Below are 17,479 nucleotides of genomic sequence, written 5' to 3'. Positions count from 1 at the left end.
GGAAGCAACCTGAGTGTCCATCGACAGGTGAATGGTTAAAGAAGATGTGGCACATATACAATTGAATATTACTCAGCCATAGAAAGAAACGAAATTGAGTTATCTGTAGTGAGGTGGATGGACCTAGAGTCTGTCATACAGAGTGAAGTAAGTTAGAAAGAGAAAAACAAATACAGTATGCTAACACATATATATATATATATATAGAATCTAAAAAAAAAAAAAAGGTTCTGATGGATCTGGGGCAGGACCGGAATAAAGACACAGAGGTAGAGAATGGACTTGTGGACACGGGGAGGGGGAAGGGTAAGCTGGGACAAAGTGAGAAAGTGGCATTGACATATATACACTACCAAATGTAAAATAGATAGCTAGTGGGAAGCATCTGCATCGCACAGGGAGATCAGCTCAGTACTTTGTGACCACCTAGAGTGGTGGGATAGGGAGGGTGGAAGGGAGAGGCAAGAGGGCGGGGACACGGGGATATATGTATACATATAGCTGATTCACTTTGTTAGACAGCAGAAACTAACACAACATTGTAAAGCAATTATACTCCAATGAAGATGTAAAAAAAAAAGCCCTAACCATCCCTAACCCCCAGCCCCCCACCCCCGCTTTCTCGCTGAATCTGCCGGTCTCTAGCGCCCTCTGCCGAAGTATCTCTACGTTTTGCGCTTCTCGAACTAGAAGGTGCAGGCCAGACTCCTGGGGGTCTTGCTAAAATGCATATGCTAATTCAATGGATGTGGGGCGGAGCCTGGGATTGGGCGTTTTACTCATATTCCCACGGGAAGCTGATGCTGGACCACACCGAGTGACAAGGATTGAAACTGCTAGGCAGCGAAGAGTTATTCTACAACAGCAACCACAGTACCAGTCAGCCTTGGGCACCGGTCCGGCAGTGCTCCTCGGAAAGCCTAAACGTAACAAGGAAAGCCGGCCACCCTCGGGAGAAGGCTGTCCTTGGCTCGGCCGGCGGCCCCGCCCCTTGAGGCCCTCGCGGAGCCTCAATTGGTCACCCCTCTCGCGTGAGCGTCTCGTCACGTGAGGCCGCCGTCCAATCGCGGGGCGATCTCGGCCCAGCCGGTGGCTGGCGCGGCTGGCGCACGGAGAGGTGGTGGCGGGCACCATGGAAGGAAGGCCTCAGGTCGCCGGCGGAGGGGTGTGCGCGGCTGCCTACCCCGACGCCTCCGCCGGATTCCCCCCGCACCTCCAGGCGGGAGCGATGCGGCGCCGCTTCTGGGGCGTGTTCAACTGCTTGTGCGCCGGCGCGTTCGGGGCCTTGGCTGCCGCCTCCGCCAAGCTAGCCTTCGGCAGCGAGGTCGAGCCGGGGGCGCCGCTGCGGCGGGCCGGCGGGTGGGGCCGGGGCAGGAGGGGCGCTGCGGGGCAGCGGGGCTTCGGGATGGAGCGGGGCTGGGAGCGCAGGGGGGCCACCTCACCCGCGCTGGCCTGTTTGGCCCACTCCGCAGCCGGGCACTACTGACAGCGTGGGCAGGAAGGCATCCCTCGACTCCATATCACGCCCAACCCACGTCCATTGTAGGTGGTAAGAGACTTCGGGGACTGAGGCTTGTACCCTTATCTGGGACCTAAAATCTGTCCTCCGATTGGGCTAGTTCACTCTCGGGGAAGACGCACACCTTCCACATCCACTCTCTACCTCTCATTTTAAGCCCTTTGTGCCCGAACATTTCTCTCCACGTGACTGTAAAGGTGAGACACCTGTTGCCCATCTCTTTAACTCCGTAGTTAATGGCTGTTTTGACTGGTCTCCCCTGCTGGCGGAAACTTGGGAATTTGGGATATCCTAGGTATAAGGGAGACTGAGAGAAACATTCTGGACATAACCCCGATGTTGAGAACTCCCTAACTGCCTCCCCATGTCTGCTAAAGGCGTACCTTTGCCTCTCCCATCGCGAGTCATAGGCCACCTTCTGCTTGTTAAAGAGATTTCATTGCATCTGCAACCCAGGGTTAGGCCCTGACCTGGACAGTAGACAGGTTGATTCTTTAGGTTTAAGCTAATCCAGTGGGAGCTGCCATGCTCGAGGTTGGTATCCTGTTGGGTGTAATTCTTGGAGTAAGTGGTCCAAAGTAAGATGAGTGACTATGAGCCATGAGGTTTTTCTAGTCTTCTCAGTTGTGCATCAGACCGTCATAAGCCTTTACATAAGCAGGCTGCCACTGGCACATAAAATCCTTCTGTGTAAATTATACAGAGACACTCCATCCTTAAGACTCTGTATATTCACCTGCTGATGAGAAGTAAGAGGATGAGGTGTAGATGGGCACCATCCCCAGGGGAAGCAGCTCTGTCTGCAGGCAGGTTTATAACTCAAAACCAAACAAGGGGTCTGCATATCCTTTGTGTAGGAAGCTTCTAAAGATCCTCTCTTCTTTCAGTGCTCTCCTTTAAAAAAAAAGAAAAATATCTGCAAGTTCTCCAAGTGATGCCTGGGGTCACCAGTCAAATAGTCCCCCGTGTGGTTTCCCTAGGCATGGCTGTGTCCTAGTTTAGATCATGGAGCCACACTTCCTGGGCCTGAATCCTGGCGGCTCCCCACAGCTGTGGCGTTTTAGGCAGGTTACTTAATGCCTCAGGTTCTTTATCAGTAAAATGAAGTTAAGGAATAAATGAAAATGTACTTAAAACACTTAGCACAGGGCCTGGTACAGAGTAAAAGCTCAAGAATGCCCAGTGGGACCGGCCTGAGTGGGTTTTAGCCTTCACAGAATGGGGGTGGGGGTGGGGAGACGACTGATTCATGCTTTACCTGATCCCGGGAAGTGACGACTCCGCCCCTGATTTACTCATCCCTCAGACTGAGCAATAACCACTTGGCCTGCGGAGACTGAACTTCATGCACTCATCACTGTGAGGCCAATAAGGGACTGGTGTTCAATAGAAGATTCGCATTTTACTTCTGCCCAAGGTCACGTGGCTGGCAAGATGGCCAAATAGAGGTTGTTTCAGCTGTTAAATGGGTGTGCGCCCTGCTGAGGGTTAAGTGAAGCCCTGTGCAGGAAAGCTCTGAGGACCCCCAGGCTGTGGTGGCCCGGCTGCCAGCAGTAACCATGACCCTGGCTGCTGTGAGGGGTCTGCCGGTCATGCTGCCCAGGGCTGGTCGTGGCTGCAGTGACACTTTCTCCTGCAGGTGAACGTGGGCTTCTGCGTCTTAGGCATTATTGTGATGGCTACCACCAATTCTCTGATGTGGACGTTCTTTAGCCGGGGCCTCAGTTTCTCCATGTCTTCAGCCATTGCATCTGTCACAGTGACTTTTTCAAATATCCTCAGCTCGGTGAGTAGCCTGAGCGTACAGTTTCTCTGTCCCAAACCTGGGCTCTGGGAGGGTTCTGGGTGGGTTGTCCTTGGGCAACCCCTGCTTCTACATAGGAGAAGGGCCAGGAACTGAAGCAGAGGTTGGGCTGTGTCTTGACTCCTGGTGGCTGTCCCTCTAATCTCTAACTTGGAGGAATTCTCAAGTTAGATGGGGATGAAGTCCAACTGTCAAAAGCCTACTTGCTTGCTGCTCCTCAGGGGTCTGTGAACTCAGGCAGGAGCTGTGGAGGGTCGAGGTTCTTCTCTCCCAGGTGGGGCTGAGCCACTCAGCCCTGCAGTCCAGGCAGGGAGGACTTGGTGGACCCGTTGTGTGCTGGGCCTGGCTGCCGGCCTCTGCTGGGCTTTCTTGTGCACTTTGCTCGGTCCGATGCTGTGAGGAGGTACCCTCCCCACTTCTCCAGGTGAGATACGCTGAAGGTAACAGATGGGTTTCAGGCCCAAGACTTCCAGCGCCAGACCTTTCCTCCCACCCTAGGAGGGCACTCAGCCACAGGGGAGTCATGTGGTGCCCACCGTGGTCGCATCCTGTGGGCATGTGCCTGCCCAGCCTCACAGCTGTCTCTGTCCTGCAGGCCTTCCTGGGTTTTGTGTTGTATGGAGAGTGCCAGGAGGTCTTGTGGTGGGGAGGAGTCTTCCTCATCCTCTGCGGACTCACCCTGATCCACAGGGAGCTCCCACCACCCAGGAAGGCTCTTCCACACAAGCAGCAGTAGCACCAGCGGGCTGGGCGGACCCGCTGGAAAGACAGTGATGGCGGCTCAGGCTCGGGTTGGTGTGTGGGGACTGCTTCTCAGGGCGATCTGGGTGTGCAGCCTTCTGACCCTCGGCCAAAGAGAGATGCTTCCCAGGGAACCAGGCCTGTGACCGAGCAGCCTTGCGGGTGGACAGCTCCGGCTTCGCAGCAGTGTTCTGCCCGAATCCTTCTCGGTCCGTCTGCTCGGTGCTGTTGATTCTCACGCTCCACAACCCACCCAGTGAGCCATGGCAGGTGTGGGAGACCCTGGGGTTGGTGGGCTTCCTGTGTGGACTTGAAACCATGCTGTAACTGCAGTCCTGTTGCCTAACAAAGGCCAGTCATGGGATTTTGGAATCAGTGACTGGTGGGGCTTTCGACAACTTCACACTGATATGTCAGGCCGTCAGCGTCATGCTTCTGGATTATGGCAAGAGAAGGAAAATTAGATTAATAAATACTTTTTTTGTAAGTTAAAACTGCCAGGTGTGGAATCTTAATTCTTTCCTACTTTTTTTCCTTTCCTAAGTTTTTGGAGTAAGAGCAACCAGGGTGAACTGCAATTCCTGGAGGGGGAGTTGAAACTCCTCCCGCTGCTTCCAGACCTGGGGCTTGACTGCTCTCTGCCTGCGTGGTTCCTTCCTGACTTCACGCAGGCTGGTGCTCTTCAAATTCAGGAGCATCTGTCCATTCTCTTGGTCCCAAGGAGAAAGGCTTGACCTCAATTTGGGGGCCTAGTTTTATTTTACTTATTAGGAAAGGAAACTGGCCCAGAGGTTGCTCCCACCCCCTCATGTTACCTCTTCTGCCTTTTGGTCCCGTGGCTTTTTTGTATCTTACACCACGTGAATCTAATTCCTAGTTCAAAACAGTCTGTTTGCTGCCTGCACCCTGTCCCCGTGCATAGCTTCAAGTGCAATGCTCACCTGCCCCAGTTCCCCGGGGCTCCCCTGGCTGTCTGAGAGCCCTCTCAGCTCTCCTGAGCCTGACTGCCGGCCCCAGGAGGTCTCCTTTCACATCCCCTGCAGGAGAGAGGGCCTTCTTAGCCACGAGGCTGGGGGAGAGAAGGGTCGTGTCCAGCTGGCCCCTCCTCCCCACGCACATAGCACCTTCATTGCTGTCCTCCATTACTCGTGGCAGTGGCCGGATGCTCTCCAGAGCTGTTCTGTGACTCCCAGTGACTTCGCTGTGGCCCAGCCCCCTCTCCAGCTGCTCCCTTGCTGCCTCCTTCCCTCCCCCACTCACCGTGCCTGAGTCGCCCACATGTCTGCATCTCAGCAGTTCTTAAGGCCGCCACAGCCAGTCGTGCCTCCATGCTTTTGTGCCTGCTTTTCCCTTTGCCTTGGATTCCCTCCTCCTTCCCCTGTCCCTGGAAAACTCCTCCTTCATATCCAACAGGGCACAATTTGCTGCTCTTTCTGAGCTGCCACAGGGGCCAAGGCCAAGCGGTGATTCACAGAATGGTAATTGACTAGCCCCACTTTGACACATTGAAGCCTCCCAGCCTCACTGGAACGCAGAGGCAAGGTCAAGGTACTGGAACCATGGGCAAGAAGAGGGATCAGAGTCCCCACTATCTGAGATGCCCCTCTTCTCTGTGGACTATGTCCATACACTAATAAACTTGTGCATATGAGTAAACACAAACAAACGTTTATTAAGTACCTACCACCTGGTAGTTACACGGAATCTAGGCACAGAGAAAACGGGGGCCAAATAGACTACTAGTCCAGGAGCCTGGGGTCTATCAGACTCAGAAATTAGGGGTGCTGGAAGTGTCATTAGAAGTCTTCTTTTATGATGGCAAAGATTTTATCTCAAATGCCTAATCTAATCAATGGGTTGTGGGTACCCAGGGCAGTTGAGAATGGGCGGAAAGCCCCCAAAACAACTGTGATGTCTCCATGGACTCAGGATGGGAGCCTGGAGAACGCAGCCAATTATTATTCCACCTTGAGCCCAACTTCTTGTTTTCCAAAGACAGGAAAAGACTTACCCAAAATAACCCAGTTCCATCCGTCTAGATTTCATCTAATTCTGTGCTTGATGATCACTCATTCGGGGGGACTATAATAAATGACCACACTCCTCCTCTCTAGCTCTTTGGCAGCACCTGAAGAGACTCTGCCCTTGGACTCCAATACCTACATGGGCAGCCTATGTTTGATGATGAACCAATCATCAAAAGTTTCATAATTGCAGGAATTCTAGAGTCCAAGGAAACGACCGCCTCTCAGGAGTTTGCATCTTTCCAGTACCCTGAGCTCCCTGTAGAGGTTAGCCACCTGCAGGCAGAAGGGTCTCCTGGCTGGAGTTCGGCCTTGGCTTGCGGGTGGGGCCCTAAGAATCCTGGAGGGGCCCCTGGTTGGCTTATTCTTTAGGTCAATTGTATTCCTAAGAAAAATGACACCTTGCTTTTCCAAATAATTATTTCTGGAGAAGTGATGGATCAAACAGTTTTTTTTTTACATTTTTGGTCAACTAAATTCTTAACATTTTAATTTTTGGAATAAGTAATTACTTGCACATTGTACAAAATTCTAAAGATGCAAAAGTTACAGGGGCCCACCCTCCTGGAAGGCAGTTAGCGGTCTTTCATTACCGCTAATTTCATTACCGCTTTCATTACCGCTGGCAGAATTGGCCAGCCACTTATCGGCACTTACATCTTCTGAAATGCCCTGCACATCCCACTTGCCACCCTCAAGTGGCTTAGCAGAGTATTTCTTCCACCTCCTGAGAGAAGTCTGGGAAAACGCACCTCTCTCCAGGCAGTCATGGTTCCAGGGATGTTTGAGGTGCCTTTTTTTTTTGGTAATCTTTTATTTTTATTCATTTATTTTTATATTTATTTTTGGCTGTGTTGGGTCTTTGTTTCTGTACGAGGGCTTTCTCTAGTTGCGGCAAGTGGGGGCCACTCTTCATCGCAGCGCGCGGGCCTCTTCACTACGGCAGCCTCTCTTGTTGCGGAGCACAGGCTCCAGATGCACAGGCTCAGTAGTTGTGGCTCACGGGCCTAGTTGCTCTGCGGCATGTGGGATCTTCCCAGACCAGGGCTCGAACCCGTGTCCCCTGCATTAGCAGGCAAATTCTCAACCACTGCGCCACCGGGGAAGCCCTGAGGTGCTTTTTAACAGGCGCTCTAGCTTTGCCTGGCTGGCCTGCCTTTTAATTGGCTCTGATGGTATTTCAGGAATTAAGAGGTTTTAGCTAATATATCTGCGTTGCCAAAGGCATGGAGAAAGCACAGGGTGTTGGTGGGGAGTGGGAACTGTTTCGGAAGAGCTAGATATTTGGATGAATGTTACAAGTGAGGTGAAGCCTGAAAAATGCAAAACATGATGTAAGCCCAGGGGATCCCTGGGTGGAGGAGGGGCACCAGGCCTGAGGTGTGGGTCCGAGGAAGAGGGCTCACCTAGGGCCAGGTGGGGGAAGTGGTTACACCAGTGTCAGGTGCTCTGGCCAGATTAGAGGTAGGGGCACTCTGAGGGAAGAACAGAGCTTAGCTTCAGTTCTGCTTCTTTCTCTGGGCTGCTCTGTGAGGCAACTTGACTGACAGGCCCCTTTTGGGATTTGGGGTCTTGTCTGTGAGGAGGTATGATATCCAAGGGTATGGAAGGGAGCCCTGGTGTGGTGGGCGGGAGCCTGTGTATTAACCCTGGAGCTCTGGAAGGGCATCTATGGGAATCCTCCCTCACAAATGTCCCTTGTTTAAAGGGCCTTTCTGGGGAAGCCCTTGCAACTGTCTGTCTTGCTAGATGCGGCATCTGAGAACCACAGGCTGCAGATGGGGCTGGGTGGTGCAGGACGGTCCTTAGTTTGGTGAAGAGGGATCCCGCTTAGGGCTGAAAAGAGGCCAAGATACAGGTCAGGCTTGAACTCTGGTTGGCATGGGATAACATGTCTTGAGTTCCTTAAAAGAGAGTCTGACAAAGCTCAGGATGTCAGGTTATTTATACATATACATGATTGCGGGCAACACCAGAAGCTAAAGAAAGGCATGGAACAGATTCTCCCCTAAAGCCTTCAGACAGACACACACACACACACACACACACACACATTTTCCTGGCTTGGTATAACGCATCATTTTGGTTCTATTTCTCTGCTTTAACTTACCATGAAAACATGTACCTGACTCACACACCTTCTCCCCCTCTTCTCATCCCCACCCCACCACAGCTGCCTGACACAGGCAGAATTGGCCAGCCACTTATCGGCACTTACATCTTCTAAAATGCCCCGCACATCCCTTTGACAGACACCAAGTCCTCTGTGGAAAGCCTGGGCGTCTCCCTGCTGTAGACCATTGACCAAGGGTGAGTCCACTTAAGCTGTTCTTACAAACAGTGCAGAAAATCTCTCCAGGACATAGATCTTTGCTCATGTGTGCAGGTATTTCTGAGATGTGAATTCACAGTAGGGGGTTATAGGGTCAAAATATAGATACATTTTGCTAATGCCAAATTGCTTTGGGAAGAGATTGCATTGATTTATTCTCCACCGACAGATCTTTTTGATTTTTGCCGATATAAATGGTTGAATAATTTCACTGTTGTTTTAATTTGCATTTCTATTTGTGAGGCTGAATATTTTTATGTTAATTAACTATCTCCTGTGAATTGCTTGTTCATATCCTTCACCTATTTTGAGTCATTAATTTGTTCGTATTGTGTGTAGTCTTTATACAGAAAAGTGTTATTGCTGCAAATCATTTCACAGTCTTTTTTTAACCTCTAAATGCCTTTCACCACTAGAACTTTGCCATTTTAATGTAGCCAAATTTGTTAATTCCTTCCTTTAGGGATACTGGGTTTCATGTCACCCCAAGAATATGTTTTCTATGCTTTTTCTAAAACTTTTGGCTTTATACTATTAGGCACCTGGAATTTAATTTTTTAGCGTGTGGAGTGATGTAGATAGAGCTCCAACTTTCTCAAATAATCTATCATTTCCTAGTGTTTTGAAATGCTGCTTTCATACATCTGGGTCTCTGGACTCTTTAATTTGCTTATTTATCTTCTCCTACTGCAATGTCATACCATCTAAAGTATTGTAGTTCTATAGTACATATTGATACGTAGTAGGCAAATGCTCCTCACCACTGTTTTTCTTGTCCATAGAACTTTTAAAAGCTGTTGGGATTGAGATTGGCACTGCATTGAATTTACCAAGTTATCGGGGGGAGAATCATGCCAAGTGACTACACTGAGTCTTCCCATCTAGGCATGTGGGATACTGTTCCATTTATTCAGGTCTTCTTTGTTACATTTAGAAAAGTTTTATTGTTCATACACAATTTGCACATTCCTAGTTGGATTACTTGCAAGATGTATTTATAGCTTTTGTGAATGAAATATTTTTCATTATATTTTGTACTTGCTTGCTGGACTATATGGAAACTATTGATTTTGATACGCTGATAGATCTAGCAAAGGACTTGACCAAACTCTAATGCTTTGTTCCTGAACGAAGGTTTCTGACGGTCTGTTTCTTATAGGGTGTCTGAATATTCCAAGGAAAAACCAGTAAACTACTGTTTTCCTTAGACCTTAAGATACAGACAAATTAACTGGGGGAATATTGTTAAAATGTGTATTCTGATTCAGCAGGTGGGGTTGGAGGCTCAGAATCTGTGTCTCTAACAGGGCTCCCAGGTGATGCCAGTGTTGCCAGTAGTGTGGCCCCCCAGAGCACATTTTAGTAGTGAGAGGCTAGATGATACGTTTTCTGTGATCCATCATAAAACAGATGTTCCTCTTGGATTTCATATGAAACAACTGTTGCTAATACGCATGGAGCAAGAACATCTGTAAACGCGGGCAGGATTCCTAGGAGGGTTTGTGAAATGTCAGAGCTGGAAGAGCCCCTGGAAGCTGGTTTAACCACCTTGCTTTACATCGGAGAATACTGAGGCCCAAAGGGGCAGTGGAGTCATCTAAAGCATCAGAGCTGTGTCCCAGATCAGGTAAGTGCCATACTGGGGCCAGTTTATTCTAACTAGCCAGGGGACTGGCCTTTAGCTAGCCTCAGAAACTGAACCTCAGTTTCCTCATCTATAAAATGGGGATAATAACACCTGTTCACCGCATGGCACATCCGTGAAAGTCAAATGGGCCAAACAGCAAGAGGAAAATGGACAGAGAATGGCCTGAGTGCCTAAGAGGACCCAGGTCTGTCTGGCTCCAGAGGTCATGCTTGTTTCTGGCCCTTTGTCTTCCCCCAGGGTGATGGTGAGTGAAGAGGAAGCCTATAGACCCAGGGGGCACAGACTCAAACTGGCTAGACCAGTTGGCGGTAACAATGGGGACAGTGGGGTGTTGTGGACAAACAGGAACAGGAAGGACCGTGGTAAACAGGAGTGGGTGCTGCCACTCAGCTCATCTAACTGAGACTGTGTAGGAACGTGGGCCCTGCACTTCCGGATCTTCTGACCTTTCAGAATAAGCTAGAGGAGTGTGTGTGTTCTTCTACAATGTAAAGCTCCTGGGTCTTAAAATGCGGCAATTAATTCAAGTTGTAAAAATCACTGTGTGGATCAGACACAGCAAGTCAGAGGTTAAACTTGTCCTTAGCTTGTCAGTTTATAAACAGTGCTGCCAACAGCTGAGATGCTACTGGCACCCCTGCCCCGCCCTGGTGCCATGTTCCAACCCTGACAGGCTGCATCTGACTCTCCAGCATGGGTTTAATCATCAGTATTCATCAAAAGCTCCCTAGGTGCTTCTCACAGCACCCAGCATGGATGCCTACGTGCTGTGTCCAGCAATGGCCAGGACCCTTCAAAGAGGCTGAGCTGAGGTTGGGACTCTTGGTTTCTCACACAACTTACTTCCCCTCTCCTGCAACATCCTCAGCTGAATGCATGTCTGTGTGTCTGAATTTTCCAGGACGGTGAAGCCAGGTGAGACCATTAGATTCCAAATAAAAGGCATCCCAACAATAGCTGGACTTGAGAAATTTATCAAGTTTAGTTCCAATCAGGTGAAAGAGGTTCATGCTGAGAAGACTGTTCTCATCACAACTAGCCTTTGCCTGATGCCTTGGAAAGAGGCAGCAGCTCTGACTGGCTCTAAGCCTTGGTTGAGCGTTTCAGCATTTCCTGCTTTGGGATTAGCTTTCAGATAATTAGATTTTATTACTCATTAGATTTCAGATGATTAGATTTGATTACTCATATGAGGGCAGATTCAAGAGCCAGCTGGGTGAAAGTTAGCGTTCAAAGGCCAACACAAATCACAGGCAGCAGGACCCACTAGGCCAGGTCATGTGGAATCACAGGGTAGCCTGTTGACAGCTAGAAACGCCCAGCCTGGGCCACAGAACCTCACCTCCCTGCCTTGCGTCATGGCCTCAAAAAGCAGGGCCACCACTATCTGCAGTCAGAACCAAAGGTGTCCACAGCCACAGAGTCCCTCCCTGGAGACACAGGCTATCAGAAGCTGCTGCCCACTTGCCCCGTGAGGAGGGACCACCTCTTCAGCCCCAGAGTGCATCAGCCCTGGAAGCACCAGCCAAGTAGAGTCTTCTGCCAGAACTGGGCTGGGCCTGCTGGAAATATATTCTCTCCTCGCTCTTCCTGCCTGAAATCCCACCCCTCTTCCTTCCCTGAGGGGAGCCTACCTGAGGAAGAGCAGGTAGACGGGGCCTTTCCCTCGGATCTCTGCACACACCGGGCCTGGGCCTGGGCCTGGGCCTGCCTGCCAAACCAGAAGCAGGACTGAGGGCCAAGTGCTGTCTGTTCACCTTTGACTTTCGACAACTTCAGGCAACTTGAAACTATGGCACGTAAAACCCAACTTCACAGCCCCTACGCTTCCCCATGGTTGGTGAGCCTTCGAGGCACCTGTAGTGTAGTAGGCATGTCCAGTCTTCCACGTGGAAGGAGCCCCAGCCCCTTGGTGGTGGCGGATGACCCAGTGGTCCCTCCTACTTGATGACTGATTGTGTTGGTAAGTTAAAATCAGGAACCTTCAAGGGGGCCAATGCGGGGGTGGGGGGATGAGGGAGGGAGGGAGGAAGATGGTGAACAGCCCCACCTCTCCTGGTGAGGGAGCCTGCATACCTGCTCCCTCCATACAGCCCCTGAACCTTCTCCAAGGAAGCCACAGCCTCCTCACCTGGTCCCATCCAGACATTTCACTCTCACTCTAACACCTGAAACATCCCCCTCCTCCAGGCAGCGTTGGGCGTGATCGGAGAGCACCCCTACCCCTCATACCAGGCAGGCCCATCCCAGGCCCTTACCCTGCTGAGCACTCCCAGCTCACACGTGGTGAGGACAGCCAGCCCTGTGCTCCCCGGACATGCTGCTGGACCCCAGGTCCCCTTTTCAGGAAGGCCTTTCTTTGGGAACCATCTTGGATGTGGCCCTAGATGTGGTCTGTGAATTTGCTGATCCTGTTGCTTCAGTTCCTCTCTCATGGCCAAGGAGGTAAGATCCATCCCTCTGTACCTCCCATTCACTCCCTGATCCCCAGGAATAAAGCTGCCTTTGTGACCCTGTGGGCCTCCACCTCGGGGTGCAGAGGGGGCAGGCCAGCCAGAGGGGTCCTGACTTGGACCAGACCCAGGAAAAGAAGGGTGTTAAACAAGGGTGCCCCTTCCTGACCTTTGGGGTAAAGAAGACATCCCAAGGGGTGCCCCACGTCTGCCCTGCCCACCACCTCATCTCACCAGTGCTGGTGGCCCCATAGGGCTGGCCTGGAAGCAGAGCTGTGGGCAGCAGCACAGGGACCCACCAGAGATGCCCTCTCTGGTAGTGTGTGTGTGTGTGTGTGTGTGTGTGTGTGTGTGTGTGTGATGCCCTCTCTGGTAGTGTGTGTGTGTGTGTGTGTGTGTGTGTGTGTGTGTGTGTGTGTGTGTGTGTGATGCCCTCTCTGGTAGTGTGTGTGTGTGTGGGGGGGGGGGCGGGGGGCTGTTTCAGTCTGCAGGCCCTGCCCACCACCCATCCTTTCAGAGAGACACGATGGGCACTGTCTTGGGAGAACTGGCCTAAAACATTCAGGCCAGATTTCTGGTCAGTTCTGCCCATGTGGGTGGTTAGACTCTCTCCAGGACGGACAGTTAAATGCAGTTCTCATAGGGGAGGTCAGAGTTCCGGTAGCTCTAAACAGGTTCTTCCTCCCGACCCTCCAGTGGGAACGGACCGATTTTTAGCCACAAGGCAGGACACCTCCGAGCTGACTCAGGGATTCTAGTATCTATAGAACGGGAGCTAAGTTTGGGTGTTACTGTCATAACTCAGGCTTGCTTCCAACCTCGGCATGTCCCGTGTGTGTGTGTATAGCCTGCTGTTGGAGTCTTCTCCCAAACCAAGCCTGAGCCCTGAAGGTAGCTGAGGCCGCCATGCCTTTCTTCTAGTTTAGGCAGGCACCAGGGGGAAGCCCTTTCGGGGGAGTGACCAGAATCCTTTCAGCCTTTCCAGGTCCATCTCTCCTGATGCCAGTGTCCCACCCCAGGTTCCCAAGGCCAGCCCTGCTCTGTTCTTCCATCATAACCACACAGCCTTAGTTCTCAAAAGCCAGGAGCCTGGGCCCCAACCTTCTCAAGAGAAGACAGACATCCCAAGAAAGGACACAGGCCAGTTCTTTTCTGCCCCCAGGCTGCCCTATTCAGAGCCTCCTTTGCTGGGTGAGGGTGCACAGGCTGTGAAGGGCGCCCAGCCTCGGAGAATGGTTCCTGACAATCCCTCATGGGCAGATGAGCTCAGAGCAAGTTTCTCATCTTCCTCTGTCACCCCTAGTCCACCCCCATCCCCGACCTGGTCCAACGTGGGGAGAGGGAGGAGGGGTCAGAGGACGGCAAGGCCAAGGGGGTGGTGTGAAGGGAGCAGTGGGTGCAGGGGAGCGAGTGGTGCGCAGGAGCCCTGTGGCGATGATGCCGGCACGTAGGCTGATGCGGCTGCCTGGTGCCTGGCCCTCTCCCCACAGTATCATTCATCTATCACCTCCACAGAGTCCTCGTCCTTCCTCTGCTCTGAGTGCTCCTCTGTTGTTTCTGTGTTCTCAGTGTCTGACAGCGATGCCACCTGTCGCACCCAGCCACTGTCACTGAGAGGCTTTGGATGACGCAGTCCGGAGAAGGGGTTGAACCAGTTCAGGGAAAAGTCCCCACCAAAGGTCTCTTTGACTGACTTCCAGCTGCTTGTGCGTTCCCTGGGCTGGTGCTTTCGTTTGAGGCGCTCAATGCCCTGGAGGGACAATGGGATAAAGAGGGTCAGCGTGGGACAGCCGTGCGCCATCTAACACACCCCAGGTCCCGGCACAGCAGAGCACCAAGGCCCAGAGCCAGGGGTTCCCAGAGGGTGGGGAGGGGCTCGGAGCAGCACAGCAAGCAGGGCCTGTGTTTCCCACCAACTGCCCTCCTTTCCTTCCACAGGAGCAAGGGTGCCCGGCCAGCTGCTGCGCAGTGACCAGGCTGCCCAGTGGCTAAGGGCCAAGGAGTAACATCTCAGGCCTCTGCAGGCATGAGCTGGGCCATCTGTCCGGAGACCACCCAGAAAGACAACCCCTCCCCAAGTATCCTGGGCCACTCCCCCAGGCGCAGCAAACCCAGCACGAAGGAGGATGATGCGGTTAAGGGGGAGAGCAGGAGACACACGAAGCGTGAGGTGAGGAAGCAGAGGTGTGCACAGCGAGTGCCAACATGCAGCGGGCAGCTGGAGGGTGCACGGGGCTGCTGCGAGGGGGCAAAGGCTGGCGTCGAAACTGCACATGCAGTAGACATGCCCTGTGGCCTCTCCCGAGCTGCCCACTCACCTGCCTCTGGGTGTCGGCTGCGCCAGGCCACAGAAGAGGGTGTTGGGAAGGGGGAGAAGCCAAAGGAGTTAAAGGCACAGCCAGGCCAGCTCTCCAGGCCCACCACACCCTCTGCAGAGGCTTTACCCCCACTGGGGCTCTGCCTCCTCCATCTCTTCTGGAAGCCAAGGAGATTTGTCGTGGGCTTCCCAGGCACAGGTACTGCTCACTGACAGCACTTTCCACCTCGGAATGACCTCTGAGTAACTAGTTCTAGGTTTTCTCTTCTTTTCCACACAAGATCCTTACATAACCAGCATAATTCTTTCTGTTGTGCAGAAGGAGAAACTGAGATACACGTACAGACTGAGATCTGGCCACACCTGGGCCAGTTCCTCTCCACCACTCTTTCTTCCCACACCATCTCAGAGGTTTAAGTTTCTTGGCTTTTGGAAAAATGGTAGGTTAAAGAACCTGATCTCAAAGTATCTCCTCATAAGATACTTCCTAATTACCGAGGGTAAAACAGTACCTTTACGGTAAGGAAACTTCGCAGATATAACTTTAACCAATTGAAGTTAACATCACCAATAATGAAATGTATCAACATCACGTGCCCTCCGATACGGTGTCCCGAGAAGGACAGAACATCACTTCACTGGTTTTCCTGCCCAAAAGGCATAATCTCAATCTAATTATGTGAAAACATCAGACAAATGCAGATGTCAGGATATTCCACAGAATATCTTCAACAGGATAATAATCTTCAATAGGATCAAAGTCTGATGAAATTGTTTTGGAACCAGACAGAAGTGGTGGTTGTACAATATTATGAACATACTAAATGCCACTGAACCACACACTTTAAAATGGTTGCTTTTATGTGATGTGAATTTAACCTCAACTAGAAAGAGGATCAGGTTCATGAAAGACAGAGAAAGACTGAGGAGGAACTAAAGACACAGGACAAAGGATGCAATGTGGCATCCTGGAACAGAGAACGATACTAGTGGGACAACTGGAGAACTCTGAATAAAGTATATAGATTAGTTAATGGTATTGTATCAGTAAATTTCCAGGTTTTTATATTTGTGTTATGGTTTTATAAAATGTTTACATTTGGAAAGATTGATTGAAAGGCATATGGGAGCTCTTTGTACTATTTTTACTAATTTTTTTTTTTTTGGTTAAGTCTGAAATTATTTCTCAATAAAAAGCTAAGAAAACTCTGAGACACGATTTATGCAATACAGTCTTGAACACGGATTAATAATGAGAAGTTGGAAACAATCAAAATGTCCAATAATGATGGCTAAGTAAATTATTCTATAAAGCACAACACTATGCAGTTATTGAAAGTGGCATCAACGACAAGGGCCTAATTTTCAAAATATACAAACAGCTCATACAACTCAATAACAAAAAACAAATAACCCAATCCAAAAATTGGCAGAAGGCCTAAACAGACATTCCTCCAAAGAAGACATATAGATGGCCAGTAGGCACATGAAAAGATGCTCATCATCGCTAATTATTAGAAAAATGAAAATAAAAACTGCAGTGAGGTACCACTTCACACTGGTCGGAATGGCCATCATCAAAAAGTCTACAAATAATAAATGCTGGAGAGAGTGTGGAGAAAAGGGAACCCTCTTAACACTGCTGGTGGGAATGTAAATTGGTATGGAAAACATACCAATGGCTGCTATGGAAAACAGTATGCAGGTTCCTCAAAGAACTAAAAATGGAGTTGCCATATGATCCAGCAATACCACTCCTGGGCATGTACCCAGACAAAATTATAATTTGAAAAGATACATGCACCCCTATATTCAAAGAAGCACTATTTACAATAGCCAAGACATGGAAACAACCTAAATGTCCATCGACAGATGAATGGATAAAGAAGTTGTGGTGGGGAGATACACACACACACACACACACACACACACACACAAAGGAATACTACTCAGCCATATAAAAGAATGAAATAATGCCATTTGCAGCTACATGGATGGACCTAGACAAATACCATATAGTATCACTTAAATGTGGAGACTAAACTATAACACACATGAACATATCTAAGAAACAGAAACAGACTCACAGACACAGAGAACAGACTTGTGGTTGACAAGCGGGAGGGGAGGTGGGAGGGAAGGATTGGGAGTTTGGGATTAGTAGTTGCAAACTATTATATATAGAATGGATAAACAACAAAGTCCTATTGTATAGCACAGGGAACTATATTCAATATCCTGTGATAAACCACAATGGAAAAGAATGTGAAAAAGAATATATATATATACATGTATAACTGAATCACTTTGCTGAACAGCATAAATTAACACATCATTGTAAGTCAACTACACTTCAATAAAATTAAAAAAAAAAAGTGGCATCAATACAGTTTTACATACACTGGAAAGTCCTGTCCACGTGGTGACAAGGGAAGAAAGCAAAGTTGCATCTGACATCATTGTGGAACCTGGGGTTTGGGGATGGGATTTTATTTTATTTTTTTAAAATTAATTAATTAATCAGCTGAGTTGGGTCTTTGTTGCTGCGTGCGGGCTTTCTCTAGTTGCAGCAAGTGGGGACTACTCTTCATTGCAGCGTGCGGGCTTCTCATTGCAGTGGCTTCTCTTGTTGCGAAGCATG

General features: G+C 50.0%; 2 protein-coding genes and 1 long non-coding RNA gene across 11 annotated transcripts in view; 2 read left to right on the top strand and 1 right to left on the bottom strand.

The window, feature by feature from the left end:
- The first annotated feature begins 1,068 nt into the window (after positions 1-1,068).
- Positions 1,069-4,562, top strand: TMEM42 (transmembrane protein 42). Of its 5 annotated transcripts, XM_004283830.4 has the most exons (3): positions 1,069-1,324; positions 3,159-3,305; positions 3,919-4,562. In XM_004283830.4, the coding sequence occupies exons 1-3, from the start codon at positions 1,133-1,135 to the stop codon at positions 4,057-4,059; spliced, it is 480 nt and encodes a 159-aa protein (XP_004283878.2). In that variant the 5' UTR covers positions 1,069-1,132; the 3' UTR covers positions 4,060-4,562. The 5 variants fall into 5 exon arrangements, 1 of the variants encoding a protein (XP_004283878.2); XR_004479119.2 differs by lacking the exon at positions 3,919-4,562 and having other exon boundaries at positions 1,182-1,549; positions 3,159-3,912; XR_004479117.2 differs by lacking the exon at positions 3,919-4,562 and having other exon boundaries at positions 1,182-1,549; positions 2,826-3,912.
- An 8,182-nt stretch (positions 4,563-12,744) lies between these two features.
- LOC125965661 (uncharacterized) lies at positions 12,745-16,290 on the top strand. 2 transcript variants are annotated; one of them, XR_007479868.1, is made up of 2 exons: positions 12,745-12,878; positions 13,013-16,290. It is a non-coding gene; the product is annotated as an uncharacterized LOC125965661 (long non-coding RNA). The 2 variants fall into 2 exon arrangements; XR_007479869.1 differs by lacking the exon at positions 12,745-12,878 and adding an exon at positions 12,881-12,936.
- ZDHHC3 (zinc finger DHHC-type palmitoyltransferase 3) overlaps positions 13,667-17,479 on the bottom strand; it is a 53,842-nt gene continuing 50,029 nt past the window's right edge. For all 4 annotated transcript variants that reach the window (XM_049716317.1, XM_012538263.3, XM_033413028.2 and 1 more), the window contains one exon: positions 13,667-14,271. In XM_049716317.1, coding sequence (XP_049572274.1) covers positions 14,014-14,271 — 258 coding nt within the window. In that variant the 3' untranslated portion in view covers positions 13,667-14,013. The remainder of the gene's footprint in view (positions 14,272-17,479) is intronic.

This window comes from Orcinus orca, chromosome 10 (genome assembly GCF_937001465.1).
Source record: "Orcinus orca chromosome 10, mOrcOrc1.1, whole genome shotgun sequence".
NCBI classification, from domain to species: Eukaryota; Metazoa; Chordata; class Mammalia; order Artiodactyla; family Delphinidae; genus Orcinus; species Orcinus orca.
The sequence above is the reverse complement of the archived record's forward strand: the minus strand, read 5'-3'. Positions and strand labels throughout refer to the sequence as shown.